General features: G+C 42.1%; 1 protein-coding gene across 1 annotated transcript; it reads left to right on the top strand.

The window, feature by feature from the left end:
- The first annotated feature begins 7,115 nt into the window (after positions 1-7,115).
- Positions 7,116-16,783, top strand: C17H17orf64 (chromosome 17 C17orf64 homolog). Its single transcript, XM_043531431.1, has 6 exons — positions 7,116-7,247; positions 8,099-8,230; positions 10,199-10,374; positions 11,977-12,076; positions 15,023-15,216; positions 16,681-16,783. The coding sequence occupies exons 1-6, from the start codon at positions 7,116-7,118 to the stop codon at positions 16,781-16,783; spliced, it is 837 nt and encodes a 278-aa protein (XP_043387366.1).

The following is a 16,783-nucleotide window of genomic DNA, read 5'->3' as shown; positions in this document are numbered from 1 at the left end:
GGAAAGATCTAATCCAAACGTGACTGAAAGGTTGACCCCCACCTCAAAAGAGTCAAGCCACAACTCGACATTGCTCCTGTGGCAATGACATCATGCTTGACATCATGCTCACGCCCAGCAGACACCAGCTCATCCCTGGGCACAACAAGGCAACTTTCTCCATAACAAAAGAAATGGCATCCCCCTCCCATTCACCCCTGCTGGAGATCTGGAAAATCTTCTGTTGTTTGTTTTTTAAAGCATAAAGATTAAACAAAACGATGAAGTGGAACCACTTTTGAATCTGAAGGTTTTGCTAACAGCTGATGGAGCCGTAGGAGGAGCACATTTCACTGAACGCAGGCTTTCCGCTTCGTTGGCAGTCTGTTGGGGCTTTGTGGGCAAAGTGATACTGTATTCTTTCCACCTACCTTTCTCTATTGGGCCCTGTCTTGCCGGGGAGAGTGGGGGGAGTTTTCCCCACTAAAATTAATTAAACTGAGATTTTTGTTTGTCAGTTGTCTTAGCTAAATCAAACTAGTTTACATCTCTGAAAAGGCCTATTAATGCTCATTAAGCTAACAGGGTTGAAGGTGCATTTGCTGGCTGAGCTAGGCCACCCCTTGTCCATCCTTGGTACGATAGCTGATCATTTCTGGGATCTGCCTCTGCAGCTGAACTCTGGGAGTGTGAAGCTCAAATGCCCCATAAACAGAATTTTTAAATTTGCCTTCAAAGTGATAAATGTGGCTCATGACTGTGAGTACAAACTGCAGCCTACACAGAACTGCTGTAACATCAGAGCCGTCAAAGGAATGGCTTTCCCCCCTTAATTTCAGGTGAATTTAGCACTTGTGAAGGGTGCCTAAGTGACAGCCCTGTGAACTCTGAAGGCCTCCATTTAGTACAGCATCAGCAGTCACAGGTCAGTCTGACTCACACTACCTCACTAACGAGCTTAAGTATTGTTCTCCACTAGCATAGTTCACTTCTTCATAGCCCGTGCAATCCATGATTGGTTGAGATGGTCAAAAAGAGGATGAAATGTGGTGGCCGCTTTGTCCACAATCTAGACCAAGACAACCGGCTCTCCTCACCTAAACCACTGAACATTAATCTGGTCACAATCATATTCAGATGCTGTCAACCTGGGCCAGAGTTAAACACGTGAACTAGACGAGAGAAGTTCCGTAGCCCTATATCCTTTCACATTAAATGGAGCATAAGGCTGCACACATTTATCGTGGGTTTCTGATGTTGTCTCATAAAGTCTGTCTACTATCAGAACTTCTGCACCTGTAGGCTAACAATAAATAGCACTAGCTGGGATTTTCAAAGGTGCTTGAGGGAGGTAGATCTCCAACTCCAATTCAGTGGAACTTGAGCATCTAACTAGGCTCTTTTGAAAATCCCAGCTAATATCTTTTATCTATGTCAAAGCAGAAACATTCTTTTAAAGATTTCCCTTAGTTATTTTCAAAATAGTAGAACAACTGGGGGTCTGTTATTTAACTATATATATAATTTAGCCAACACCTTCATGAAATGTTGACATGAACTTGTAGTCACTTTCCCACCTCCACTTGTTCAGTTACAGTTCTTGACGTAAAAGGCCAACATTTTTTATTTACTAAATCAGGTTTTAGTTGATAAACATTGAACAAACATTGAACCTGCAAAACATACCACACCCAAAAATACAGGAATGTATCAATCATTATGACCTTACCAGCAGGCAGACCTTACAGTCCCACATTATCTCATATCACAGATTGCAGAAAAGGAGTCTGGAACTATTTGTTATATACGCACACGTGTGTAGTGTATTGTATTATATATACTGGCAAGTATATCTGGCAAGGCCAGATGGCTATAGAAAACTAGTGGGAGATAGATATATTAGCTCCAGGCTAAACAAATCCCTGGTACCAGGATCAGTGAAATGGCAGCTGCTCCAGGTCAATTAAGACACCTGGGGCCAATTAAGAACTTTCCAGAAGGCAGGGAGAAGGCTAGGTTGATTGGGGCACCTGAAACCAATGAGGGGCTGGCTGAAACTAGTTAAAAGCCTCCCAGTTAGTCAGGTGGGTGTGCATGTCAGGAGCTGTGGGAGGAAGTTGTGCTGTTGGAGAGGCTGAGTAATACATGCCATATTAGGCACAAGGAAGGAGGCCCTGAGGTAAGGGTGAAGTGGAGCTTGAGGAAGTGAGGGCTGCTGTGGGGGAAGTAGGCCAGGGAATTGTACATGTCATGTTTCTAAAAGGTCAGCTACCATAGCTGATACTATTAGGGTCCCTGGGCTAGAGCCTGGAATAGAGGGTGGGCCTGGGCTCCCCCCCCCCCACCTTTGCCCCCTGATTAATCACTGAGACTGGGAGAGAACAAAGACTGTGCAAGGAAGGATAACTTCTCCTCACCTCCCTCGCTGGCTTATGATGAAAATGGCTCAGTAGACTGTGACCCTTGTCTCTAGAGAGAGAAGGGTTATGTGGAGGGTCACAGTGAGCCTCTGAGATTAGCAAAATCTGCCAGGAAATGTGGGACCCACGGAGGCAAGGACAGAGCTTTGTCACTATTATATATAAATATATATATATCCACTGCTCCCAGATAGTTTCTATTTGCTTTATCTTCTCATTAATTTTTTTACCCACATATCATTGATGATGATGGCTTTTAGTGATAAGGTACCAGCTATGCATCATTGGAAGTTGATACAAATGTGACCTCAAAAAGGTCCAAGTGGCTAGTCAGAACGTGGCTTTGAACAAACAGCGTGTCCTCCTCCAGCCAACTTCTCTGTACAAACATAAGCTTGCTAATACCTACAGAATGATTCCCTTACTCAGCCTCTCCATTTTTATTGTCAAAGACAAACCGATTTCCAAAATCCCTGAAATCAGCCTGGGAAGTTCACATTGTATACTGCTTACAGGAAGATTTTTAAAAAGGTACAGGAAAACCAGCAGAAAAAATATTTCATAGTTCAATTAGCAAACTAAAGGTCTTCAATGAATTGTAACTCCCAGCCTTCTAATTACTAAATTATACACGCAGGTTTGGTGGTTTGGGAAGCTGAAGAATGAATGTTTCACATCTTATGTCGCTAGACACTAGAAGGATGAAATGGATGGTTGGGAAGAAGGAAAGCCAGAGACCTACACAACCTTGCTTAACCTGAGAGGTCCTCCTTCAGAAAGCAGAAATATTTATGATGATTAATAGCCCATTATAAGTAATACCTGCAATTAGTCAAGGTACTCCTGTCATTAGGTACCGTGGTGTAGGTCAGAACAAGCTCTAGCCTTTTTTCATTAAAGCCAAATTCCTTTCTGATATATGTGAATCTTCTTAAGTGCTACATGACCTACATGTAAATGGCTCCGCAGATTCAGTGTGCCTCTGGCTAACGCTGCCCAGCCTCTTCACGCTTACTTATTACACTTGATCTAGAGAAACATATTCACTGCCTGCTATTGTCACATTTTAATAGCCAATGCGTAAGTGTAACTGTCAGGTGACAGGCAGTGGAAATATTAGAAATGCCAGGAAAAACAGGAGGAACGAAGGAGAAAAATTACGGAAAAATAATTGATCCCGAGCATTATATGATGAAGGTTCAGAGCTGCATTGCTTTTCTACACTTCTTGGTTTCCTTTTTGGACAGGCATTAGTGATATGAAATGAGGACCTTTGCCAATATCCGTAGGCATGCCCTATCTATAGACCTGATCCTGAACTCCTTAGGCATCTTCACTTGGAACAGATGTGAGTTTTGCCTGAATAGATTACATCTTATTATACAGGTCAGTGACATGAGTGAAAATCCAGAGTAACTCCATTGAAGTCAAGGAAGATATACGCTAGCGTAGATCTGGATTAACTCCATTAACTTTGGTGGAATTAGTCCAGATTGACAGTGGTGTAACTGACCTTCATGACATGCAGGATTTGTATTAGCGATAACTACTAAAGGGATAAAAAATCCCCCAGAAGTTTACTTTTCAATTAAACAGATTTAAACTCCAACCATAATAATGGAGCATTGATTTCCCAAATGTGAGACAAATATCTTTTCATTAAACCCTGAAATAAATAAAAAAAAATTTTTATTCAGGGTTATAAGGTTGTTAATCAGAATTAAGTACTAATTTGGATTATAAATGTTTTGCAACCTGAATACTAAATGACTACTGACAAAAGAAAGCTGGGGAAAGAGCAGATATAAAAATTATTACAAATACATGCACACTAGCTAATTTTTGTTTGGTGATAAATAGATTAAAACCCTTATTTACAGTAGTTGAGAGCAGAAATATGGTGTTAGATGGCTGATTGTAGGCATCCATATTTCAACATTTTGGCCACAGAATATTATTGATTCAAAACACAGAGGATTCCCCTCTAGGGAAAACTTCAAAGTTACAAAAAACAGGAATAAACTTCCCTCTTAGCATAGGGAAAATTCACAAGCTAAAACAAAAGATAATCGAACGCATTTCCTGGCTTTACTTACAATTTTTGTAATCGTAGATGCTTATTTCAGGTAGGGTTTTAGGAGAGGGTTTTTTCCTGCCTGGTCCCTCTGTGTCCCGAGACAGAACAAACAAAACCTACCCCCACAGATTTGAAAGGATCTTCTTCCCTTATTAGTTCTTTTGGTCACATGCCAACCAGGTTATTTGAGCTTCTTAACCCCTTACAGGTAAAGGAGGGATTTTATGCTACCCTTAGCTGTATGTTTATGACAGCACCTATGTTTACACCTAAATAAAGTAATAGCAACCCTATAACCTGATATTTTGTATTTACTTTTTATATTTTTAAAAAGAAACTGCTTCACCAATCTTTGCTTATTGGAAATCTGCATAATCTTGCACTAAAAGAGCTGCCCTGGTGGAAAGATTAATTAGTTAATGTTTGCACAGCATTTTGAAAGTATAGAGCACTCTATCATTACTAAGAATTATTATAAACGAAGTGCTGCCAGAGAAAATGGAGGATATTTCCCTTGGGTATACTGTCACAATACAGTGTGTTTGACTAAGGGGACAGGGAGTGTTATGCTCTGCTGTGAGAAAAATTAGATATATAATCTATTTGCCCTACCAAATTTTACATCTACTTAAAATATGGTTTTAGATGGCTGATTGTAGGCATCCATATTTCAACATTTTGGCCACAGAATATTATTGATTCACTTATCAGAGTGATTTTTCAGGAGAGATTTGAAATGAGATGAGAGCATTGAGGTTACACATAAAGACTCCCCGGCACACAGGCATAATTGAATCACAGCTGGCATAATTACCCTAAATGTACAAAGGGACAGAACAATTTTATTTATCTGCCTACTCAGAGTGTGGTGGGGGTTTGATAATTTTTCCCTAGTAAATGTTACTTAAAGTAATTTATTCCCAGAGTCACTTATAAAAAACCCCTTTCTCCCCCAGCCTTTCCAGTTACCACCCGGCAAGTGCAATGTATTATCCTTTTGAAAGGAGAAAGTCTCTACTATTTGAAACAGAAAGCAACACAGAATTTGATTTTATTTAGGATGGGATTTTCAAAGAAGTGTAAGAGGTACCCAATGCTGTTGAATTTCAATGGGAGTATGGTTCCTAACTCCCTTAGTCTCCTTTGAAGATCCTAGTCTTAGACTTATATCACACCTAGAACCATCATAGCAACACCGTGCCTTGTATTCTGCTAATTCTTCCCACCTCAATCAGTCAAAATGTTCAGTCATCCCACAAGGCTTCATTAAGACCCTATAATTTTCTAAAAGGTCTCCTGCCCTTGGATGGTGACAAAGAAATACATCAATCAAATCTTTAATTAAACTAACAAACAACCTTGGCAGTGTCACGTGCCTTGAAGTTTGCCACATTAGGGCCTTGCTGAACCAAATACAGACACTCCCTGGGTTACGCCAGACCCAACTCACGCAAATTCACACTTACAGAAAGAGTTCCATAAGCCAGAAATAGGATTTTCGAGTTGCGGAAATTTTTGCGTAACATAGGGGTATTTGTGTTGGAAGCTGTGTGAGAAAAAGGTTGGTTTTGTGATGATGGTACTTGACTGGAATTCAGGATATCCCCGTTCAACTCCTCACCCTTACTCTTTCACAGATTGCTTGTACGATTTTGGTCAAATGTCTTTCTCTCTCTGAGCCTCTGATCCCCATCTGCAAAATGGAGATGATAAACTTTCTTTTTTCCCACTCTTGGCCTGTCTAGACTGCAAGTTCTTCAGCCAAGAGCCAGCCCTTCCTATCAAGTTGTACCATGCTTAGCACTGGGACATCCAGTCTTGGTTGGAGCATCAAGATAATGCTAGAATACAAATAAATTAAAAAAAAAAACAAAAAAAAACACCGCAGCAGTTGCACTGGGAGAGGCAGTCCCTGAACTTGCTGGCATTAAGGGCATTAAACATTACAGCTCATGGCATGAACAGGGTCCAGAGCCACAGCCAGCCAGTGCAGCATATAGAGTGTTATAGTCATAGCAGTTCCCCCATTCTACAAAAGCTTGGATTCTGCATTCCTTCAGCTGAAGGGCCTAGGTCACCTTTAGGGACAGCCCCCATGGTAAAATAATCCAGGATGGCGTAGATAATTGTGGGGAGGGCTACATGAGAGAGAGGTTACAGCCTGCTGGCCTGTGGAAAAGCATGAAGGGACAGTGCCTCTTCCTTAGAATTCAGGAGTAATGAAGGATCTAATAGGGTCCCACATCGACAACTGTCCCGAAGAAAGTGTTGTCCCACCTGCCCCCAAAGGACATAATGCTGAACATCTTAACAAGCAGCACTAGCTGTAAATCCAACATTTGCTGCCTGGTTGTCTGGAGCTGAATTCCCTTTTTAAAGGTAGGTCATGACTTCATGTCATGGGGTAAGCTGCTGGTCTAGAGTCTGATGGATGAAGCCTTTGTCCATTAGGACTCTGTGTGGGGAGATTAGCTGCTGCAGCTTTCCTCTTTCTCAGGTCCTCGGCCCTGCTCCATTTAGATGTAGAATTCAGAACCAGCATGCCTCAGAGGTGATGTCACACAAGCAGGTTTGGATTCAAATGCCAGCAAGCTGGACTGCTAGCCACAGGGCGACTTTCCCTTCCCTCCCTTGCCAGAATGGAGGTCTCAGAGAGGGGAGGAAATGAACTGTGCCAAGTGGAGAAAGTGGGCCCAGAAGAAGGTCAGACTAGAGAGAAAATAAGCATGGGAGAGTGGAAGTGCCCAGCTGGGTATGGAACAGCCAGCCAGGTATGCAGAGGGGAGGTGTACAGACAATATGGCCATATGGAGGAGGGCAGGGGAGGATAAAGCACAGGCCAGTTGTGGAAAGGAGACATAAAATGAACAGCGTGGCCAATGCATACCTTTTTGCTCTGTAGTGTAATCTGGGATACAGTTTTTTTGAAGTGCTACACAAGAACAGAGTGTGCTGTCGACAAGAGAACTTCTCTCACTACACACTTTTTTTCAAACCATTTGATTTTTTTCGAACAATGTAAACATGTTTTCCATTGTTTAGTTGTGCCCTTCACAAGCGATGACACACGTAAATGATTCACCTCCACAGATAATGCAAAGAGAGAGCTATTTTCCCAGTGTTGGAAAAGGGAGTTTACACCCAGTCCAGGGAGATCTGATTTCACTGGCTGAGCTTTTGTAAAACTGGCTTCTGTTAAACACAACAGGTCAAATGCTGATCTCATTGATGTCAATGGAAATTTTGTCTGACCTTGGAGCAGAACTTAGCACAATGCATTTATTGTTCCAGTTGTCAATAATAAATTCCAGCTCCTAGTAGATTAGTGTCATTAGAAGCAAGAGATATTTACAACATTTCCTTTGTAATGTACTAAGGCTGGGATTTTCAAAGACACTTCAGGAAGTTAGGCACCCAACTCTCATTGACTTTCAGTAGGAGTTGGGTACCTAACGCTTTTAGGTACCTTTGAAAATCACATCTTAAATGCTTTGACAGTGCTAATAGTGTCCCTTGTTCAAACTCAGCCTTGGGATAATGTTTGTCCTGTGCAACATTGACCAATGGGACACAAGTTTGTGTAGATCAAAAAATTAACATATACTAACTTCACAATTTGTAGACAACAGAGAATGAGTATTTGCTCAGCAAGGTGAAGGAGGCAACCCCTTTGAAGAACAGTTCGAGTACCATACCATCTGGACATTTGCTTATCCGCTACACTGATGGCCTTGATCAAGACACCTTCAAAATTGTGAGCTATTACATTGATGCTAGCAATAGAAGTGTGAATGACCCATCTCTTTTAGAATATCAGTGTTGGAAGGGACCTCAGGAGGCCATCTAGTCCAACCCCCTGCTCAAAGCAGGACCAATCCTCAATTTTTGGCCCAGATCCCTAGATGACCCCCTCAAAGATTGAACTCACAACCCTGGGCTTAGCAGGCCAATGCTCAAACCACTGAGCTATCCCTCTTTTCTCAGACAGTGTGGAAAAAAAGCTACAAAACATTGAGGGAAAGGGAATGAAAAACCATGATGAAACACCTCATTCTCTACAAACTCTTTGCTCTGAGGATTCTCTCGTCTCATTCACTTTTTCCAAGTCTTCCATAACTTATGATCTTTTAGTAAATAACAGACCTTTCCTTTTCTTTTGCTTCTGATAATGACTCACTGTGTGGTTTTGGGCCAGGTTCTTAGACTCATTTTCAAAAGCGTCCACTAGTTTTGCTTGACTCACTTTTTCCAATACTCAACTTCAGAAATCTAGGTCTGATTCCCCCACTTCCCCCCCCCCCACCAAGGGACTGAGCCTCTCAAACTCCCATTTAATTTCAACTGGAGCTGTGCGTGTACCATACCAATGAAAGCCAGGCCAATGGGTCTCAAGTTGGACATTCTAAAAAAAAAAAAAGGGGGTGGGGGCACTCAAAGTTATTGGATACTTCTGATGATTTTCTGCCTCAATTAGCCCACTTATGTGAGTGTTAGTTTCAAAACTGACTCCTAATCCATTTTGACAGACATTTATGAGAACTCAGAGGATTATTACCAACCATTGTACAGGAAGAATAAACAGCTCCTATTTGCACAACACAGGATGCATTTTTCTCTAGCAAGAAGTTCTAGCTCAGAGAACTTCAAAAAATACACTTTGAATTAATCTGATTTGCCTGTTGGAAACATCGATACAGAAAACACGGATGTATGAAATGTAAGCGCATGTGCCAGTGATATTACTTGGCTAACTTCAGCAGGCCTTTGTGTGACTGAACTGCTGAGTTTCACCCGACTATTTTATTTGTCAGTGGGTAACCTGTGTTTCCCTCTGTGTTAGTATTTGTCACTGTAGTAGCACCTAACAGTCCAAGTTATGGACTAGGATCCCATTATGGTGCATGCTGTACGTACACAACAAATAATGGTTCTTTCCCATTATGGTTCTTTGCTGTATTTTTCTGTGTTGCTGCGTTTTTTCTACCTGTTGGGGAGGAGGAGGGAAACACAGTACAGTTTTGTAGCTGAGGACTAGTGTAACAGCAATGCAGCTTTCCCCCTCCTTAGGAGGAAAGATAGGGGTGTGGAAAGAAATGGTGTCTACAGATAAGAGCTAAGAGAAGAGAGTATATTTCAGAGAATGATGCCTGTGTGCTCACTCTAATACACACACACACACACACTTCATGAGACTTTCTGCAAACTAATGCATAAACTATAGAGAATTTACAACATAGCAGAGGGCCCAAGGATATGGGGAATGATATCAAATGCTTTTCCTTCTCCCCTTGTCGCAGAAGGAGGTATCTTGTAAATTCTGTAGATTGAAATTTACATCTGTACCTTATGTCAAAAGAGAATTATCCCCCATCCTTAGCAGGTCCTCAAATCCCTCCCCTCACAACTCTTCGAAGGCACACTTTTGACAACTGTCCTTTGGGCTGCCATGCTGAGAATACACCAATTGAGTCTTCAGGGCTCAACCAAACAGCGCACCTACAATGGTCTCTGAAGAAGACGCTAGATTAACTAAACAAATGGATTTATAGCTATGTTGATATAAATTACACTTGTTAAATACAATGCACGTTAGACATCTTTTCAGCATAACATCTTTATATTAAGAAGAAGAATGTAACTGGCTGTTGCCTATTACGTACTTTTAGAGCAATAACCCGGTATTCTGTCAGTAACATTCTGACTGAGCTCTTTTTCTTTACAGTGCAAGGAGTTTCTGAGACCCTTTAAAAAATCTCTTCGGAAACTGGATTTGCCCAAAGATCTTCCCAAGGACAAAAAACTGAAGTACACGAAGAAAAACTTGACTTTACTTGGGGATCACATCAATATGTTTCTTCAGCATTACTGCAAATCCTGGGAACTCAAACACTGGAAGAAGTAAGATAATCCTGTCACACTAGCAATGAGCTGTAGCTCACGAAAGCTTATGCTCTAATAAATTTGTTAGTCTCTGAGGTGCCACAGTACTCCTATTCTTTTTGCGAATACAGTCCTAGTTGCAGTCATTTATAAGGAAGGTTGGGCTAGTGGATTAAGCACAGGACTGGGTCTGGTCCTGGCTCTGCCACAGATTTGCTGTGTGCATTTGGGTAGTCACTTAGAAACACATTTCCAGAAGTCACCCGTAATGTGGGTGCCCACTTGAGACTCATGGAGTCTGATTTTCTGAGCACCCATAATTTTCCCCCACTGGGAGCTGTAGGTACTTAGTACCTCTGAAAATCAGGGCACTGACATCCCAAGTTGGGCATCCAAAATTAGTGGACACTTGAAAACAAATGGACCCTAACCTACCTCATGGATGTATCTGTGTGCTTGTCTTCACTGCCCAGTTAACTCAAATGTTACCCCTAATTTGAGTCCCATCCAGGTGCAAAAATCCTTCACTCAAGCGTGGTGGAGCTTTTAACTTGGGTTGGCTGGCCAGTCAGGGGATAAAAGTTAAGCTTCACGTTTGTTCAACTCAGCTGCTGCTATAACACGTCTCCACTTGGGTGCTGACAGCCCTCCAATGCCTTCCCACAAAAATCCCCTCATTAGCTCCAAAGAACACACACGTTCTCCCACAATTCACTGGGAAAGAATGTTGAGAGCAGCTTATCTTATTGCCCTGGAAAGAACTTACAAATCTTATTGCCACACACAAGTGAGCTCAGCGCCAGCCTGGCGAAAGCAGATAGTGTTATTTCATAGTTTCGGCACTTTCACTCAAACTAGGCTAACTCGAGAGGAGTAACTGAAGTGTAAATAACTTGTTAACTCTGCAGCGAAGACACATCCTGAGTGTGTGAGGGTTAATTAGTTAAGTGCCTGCAAATCACTATAGAAGCAGCTAAGTATTATTATGGTATTTCCAATGGGACAAGTCTACCATAGTGCCCACAACTTAATCAAAAGGTTATTTGGATTATAAATTCTACCCAATCAATATGTCCAGTTTCATCAATGATAGCACTGTGGTTGTTTTCCTGTTAGCAGGTTCCTAAGACACATGGGGGCCATCTGGGTGTAATTCCAACGGTATACAACTTAACTCAGTGGAGTTACACCACGGGTGAATTTAACCCATGGCCAAATAGCGTCTTGTATTATCAGAAGCAACCCAGTTTACGGTAACTGAATGAGCTTATGGTGAAAATACCATCCCTTTTCTAAGGGTTGTAGACCACATGCAGAGGTTTCCTTTACTGAAACCAGGAAGGGTCTCATGAGAAATGCTAACGGTATGGCTGAAGATTATATAGCCTTCTGCCTGGGATCCTGAACCCCACAATAACTCTTCACATTCTAAGGGGAGGGGTCCATCTGTGCAGTTTATAAGCTTTTCTTTTTTTAAAAAAAAAAAAGAAGCCCATACAAATGGCTGTCACTGGTTACAGGAGAGAGAAAGAAATGCATTACCACTAAAAGATGCAAAAAGCAGGTAGGGAAGAATTTGCATTCAAGCAGACTCCTTCACTCAATCATTCCTTCCTCTAGGATGCTGTGGAGATTTGTCTCTCTTTTCTCAGAACTGGATGCAAAACACCTGCACAAACTGTACAAATACAGTAAGAGCAACCAAATGGCTAAGTTTCTGGTAAGATCCATAAATCAATAGCAAACTAAAAAGCTACTACACCAGGTTCTTCCTGCTTACTCACTTTAAGGGGATCTTTTAATCACACCAGGCAGGCATCTTAGTTTACATAATTCCCACTGATTTCATTAGAGTCAGGATTTCTCCCTACGTCTCCTCAAGGGCTGTCAGTTCCTCTGAATTCTTCCGGTTCCTGCTACGCTTTTCAATGACCATCATTCAGCTACTGGTCAATATATCTTAATATACCAAGCAGTAGCGTCTCACTGGGTCTAGAAGCCTGGGAGTATAAAATGGTTTCCAGGACTTTTCAGCACAATTCGCTACTTCGTGACATTGTCACATGGATTATCATGAGTTATAAAGACTGGAAATTGTCCAGAGCTGTAGATGTGATGGATAGAGCACATGCTACTTCTCAGACAAGAAATATCTGCTGCCTCATTTCTACCACCAAAAATGAGAGAAGGCCAGATGCTGCCCTTTGATGAAGAGATGGTTCCTATTAGCTTCGTGAGAGACCCCAGTGGGATTTGAAAAATAGGTGAATCAGCATAAGCAGTATACAACTCCAAACATTTTTCAAATCCCACTGGGATTCCCACTGTCATATCCCACTGTCATATTAAAGACCTCTCATGGCCAGATTTCAGAGAGAGGGTGTCTGTGAAAGTTAATTCTTATTTTCTTAAGGCTCTAGCTCTTTCTAACCAATGTCAGAGTTTGTGATAGGTGTTGTAGGGAGATTTCTACCCCAGCCATAGAGAAAGGGTGGGGAATCCTATCTATAGGCCTGCAGTTCAGCACCTCTTGTTACTACTCATCCTTTATGCAAAAACCCTACCAACACAAGGCGCTCCACTGCCCACACTCCTCCTGGGGAGACAATGAGAGAACAAACACCGTGTCACAGATATTACTCATGTTGCTTAATACACTGTTGGAAGGCCCTTAGTTACAACAGTGAGGAGTATGAAATATGAATCTATGTAAGACTAAAAATCTGCCGCATATTGTATAATATTAAGATTAAACTGTCTCTATAAGGACTGATAGAAGAAATGACAAATCAGACCTTATATAACGGTTGACAAATGCCTATTGTTGTGCAAGCCAGTGAGAGAAAATAAACATCTTTGTCTTTTGTGTGGAGGGAACAGTGGGTTTCAAAGCCCTGCTAAATCATAAACAACAGGCTATGGATCGGAAAGTTATCATGCACTCTACAAAACATAAATAGAGTATTTGGAAACTGCTCATTATTTGGACTAGCAAGTATAAATATACGGAACCAATGTTGTAATTAGCAAGCGCTTGAGATTGCCCACAGGTTAATTTGATATCTTTATGAAGTTTACTACATCAGGGAGACGAGCAGAACGGCCAACCAGCCAGTGGTCTGAAGGTCAAACAACAAAATTCCCCTCCCCCGACATAGCAGGGGCCATCATTGGCTGCAGTTTCAGACTTCCTTAAAAATGTATTTGCTCGGTTTCTGACAGGAGAATTAACAGAGAATTTTAAATTAAAACCATCTCAGACGATATAAACCAAATGTAAACCGCCATTTTAATCAAGCCACTCTGAGTTCTTTTCGTACCAAACCCTTGGCTGCAGAGGCTGCTTGGGCTCTGGGGATGCTGTTGGTGTCCCTGCTGCACACAGGGTCTGTTCATGTTGCTCCCACTGCAGGATCCGAGTGCGAGTGCCTTATTAGTTTTTGTTTTCTGATGTAACGTGGAAGGACTTTCACACCGGAGACCGAGCCTAGGCAGCAAGCATGAGGGCTAAAAACTTTCGTTGCTTAAAAAAAGTAAGCCAAAATTCTCATATTATCATCACTTGGCTCCAGGAGCTGGGACTTTAAGAAAGAGGCCAAAGAGCATGAACATTTGCAATGCTGCAGTTATGCTCCTGCTCTGTAATTCTATATGATGGCTTAAAGGCTTGTTGTTTGCTAGGGTTGTTTTTTTTTTCCTTAAAAAAAACCCAAAACACACACACAAAAATTGTAATTTCTACAGAGCCCTATTGCATTTCTGTAGAATTTTACCAGTTTGATCTCTGTTTACTTCTAAAAGATTTTTCTGTAAGGGCTAAGATAGGGACATGAGTTTAGATACTCCAGGCTAGCCTATCACCAAAGCTTCTCTGCATACAGACGACATCACGAATGCTCAGTGAAACCCTATGGTGGTCAAACAATTAAAATACTGATTTCACTGCATAGGTTTGGGTGAAAAAAATGCACTGATGCACGTATAGGTGCATCTGTTTGAACCTAGGATGAATTTGGCCCAGAGGATGCAGTGAGTAGCTCAGCAGTTGGTGTGTGGGCGTGCGTGTGTATGTGTGTCTCTTTCTCCCATAAGTGGAGTTCTCAGAATATATTTCTGGTTTTAAAACAGGATCCATGGTATTTTGACCTCTTGGTTGGCTGGGATTCAGAGAGACAGTAGTGAGTCAGAGAAATAACTTAGCTTCTAGTCAGCTAGCTGCAGGGCTGGGCAGGGCTGGGCTGCTTTGGTGGAAGATTAAGAGTCAGGAATGGAAGAAAGCAGAGTCCCTGCAGTGGGTATGGGAAATAGCTTACAAGTAGGCTCCAGCTTTTTTCTTTTATTAACCTAAATCCACCCCCCCCCCCCACGCGGTGCCTCCATAGATGCTTGGATCGATATAGCAGGGAGCATAACTCCCACATTGGGGATCTCTGAAGGCAGTTCCATGAAAGAAAGAAGTTAAACTAAACCGTAGAAAACACAACCACCTGCATTTATTAGCAAGTTTCTCATCTAGAAACATTGGTGTAGCCAAATAGGACGACAGTTACCCAAGAGCTCATTTCCCAGCATGAGGACTCAATACATGAGCACCTGGTCATACGCTTAAATTTTGTTTCATGCCACCTTCGTGTGTTATGTGAATTTTTATTTTATTTATTTGTAGAAATTGTACTGTAGCTCAGAAAACCCTGATTCAGTTCCAGTACCCGAAAACACCAAGTTGACCAAGCTGTATGATGCATGGGGCCTCCACGGAGACATAAATAATATGCAAGAGAAGCTGAGTCAGATCCAGTCACAGCCATCGCAAATGAGCCGACAGGGTGACTCAGAGGCAGCAAGTAGGACAAAGAAGAGGTACTGCTGCTGAAGGCTGCTAGGCATAGCTGGGAGCAAATGAAGCAAATAGCAAGCCAGGCAACTGCTGGGTTATCCCTCCAAGTACAGATGTACAGAAAAGGCAGTGGATTTGAACGACCAGCAGTGTGCAGGGAAGTGGATGACTCATGGGATGAGATTATGGGAGGTAGAACCAACCCAGGTCTTTTAGCCATTGACCCAAAAACCAAAGAGCTGTGGCGAGGGAAAACAGCAGCCCACAAGGACTACTGCACCGCAAGGGAGCAGTGGTGATGGTGAAGTCACTCCACTGCTAATCCAATGGCTGAGTATTTGTTTACACTTGAGTTTAACCTGAGTCAACTGATTAACTCTAGTCAATTGGCAACTACTATGTTTGTACATGCTAGATTGGTTTATCTTATGGCCGAGCCCAGGGTAAGCCACAAGTATCCAGGCTAGCATGTACAAACATGTTGGCAAACGATGAGAGAAGAGTTAACCTAACTCTAGAGTAGATGAAACCTGAAAGGGAGAATTCCTTCCTGTCCCCGTGGTACTCTTTCATTTACTCACTGTCCTTCCTCTTGCTTCTCTTCTCTTTTCTTCCCCTCTCCTTCGACTTTCTTCCATTCACCATCTGGAGTCCCACCTCTAAAAGCCCTCGTTCAGTGTAGTGTGGAACAAACAGAAATCATCAGCAAGGACTAAAGCAACAAGAGAGGACTCCATCAAGGGATAGTGGAAAATCGGAAGAAATGTATGAATTAGGCAGGCAGTATGATGTATAGGATTGAGTACGGAAGTAGGAGCCAGACACTCCTGACTGGCTTTCTTTGTGATGCTGGGGAGTTTTCCTTCTGCTCATCCTTCCCTTCTGTACATTGGGGCTAACTCTACTTAGCTAACCAAGAGAGCTGTTGTGAAGTTCAGTTCACGTGTATTTGTTAAGTGCATTGAAGATGTGAGGCACTTGGGAATGCCAAGTACAATTACAATGCATATATAGTAATTATTTCAAGAATTTTAAATTGCTTTTCACTTGAAAGGCCCCATCACTAGTCATTACCCATGACTTGTAACACCACGATTTGAACATAAGAATGGCCATACTGGCCAGACCAATGGTCCATCTAGCCCAGTATCCTGTCTTCTAATAGCAGTCGATGCCAGATACTTCGGAGGAAATGAACAGAACAGGGCAATTAGCGAGTGATCCATCCCATGTTGTCCAGTCCCAATTTCTGGCAGTCAATCTAACAAGAGCTGATATGCCTCAACTATGTCAGTAGAATGGGACAATATATATGCATGAAATTGGTTAGAGTAAGGAACTGAACTGTTTGAGGAGGGTTCTAAAGCACGTGGGTACTGCTTGTTAACAGGACGGCTCAGGGCTCATCATGCATTTTGGTTTCCTTTGTTGGCTAGAATGTACAACCCCCCAAGCTTACAGACGTTTTTCCCCTGGTTCTCTTTTAGGCTCTGTAACACCACTTCAAACACCAACAAAAAGAGAGCACCTGACAAACACGGCTCCATCAGCAAGCCTTATGGACAAAAAGCACCATCAGTGCCTCAATAG

This window comes from Chelonia mydas, chromosome 17 (assembly GCF_015237465.2).
Source record: "Chelonia mydas isolate rCheMyd1 chromosome 17, rCheMyd1.pri.v2, whole genome shotgun sequence".
Classification (NCBI taxonomy): Eukaryota; Metazoa; Chordata; order Testudines; family Cheloniidae; genus Chelonia; species Chelonia mydas.
This window is presented reverse-complemented; position numbering and strand designations above follow the sequence as displayed.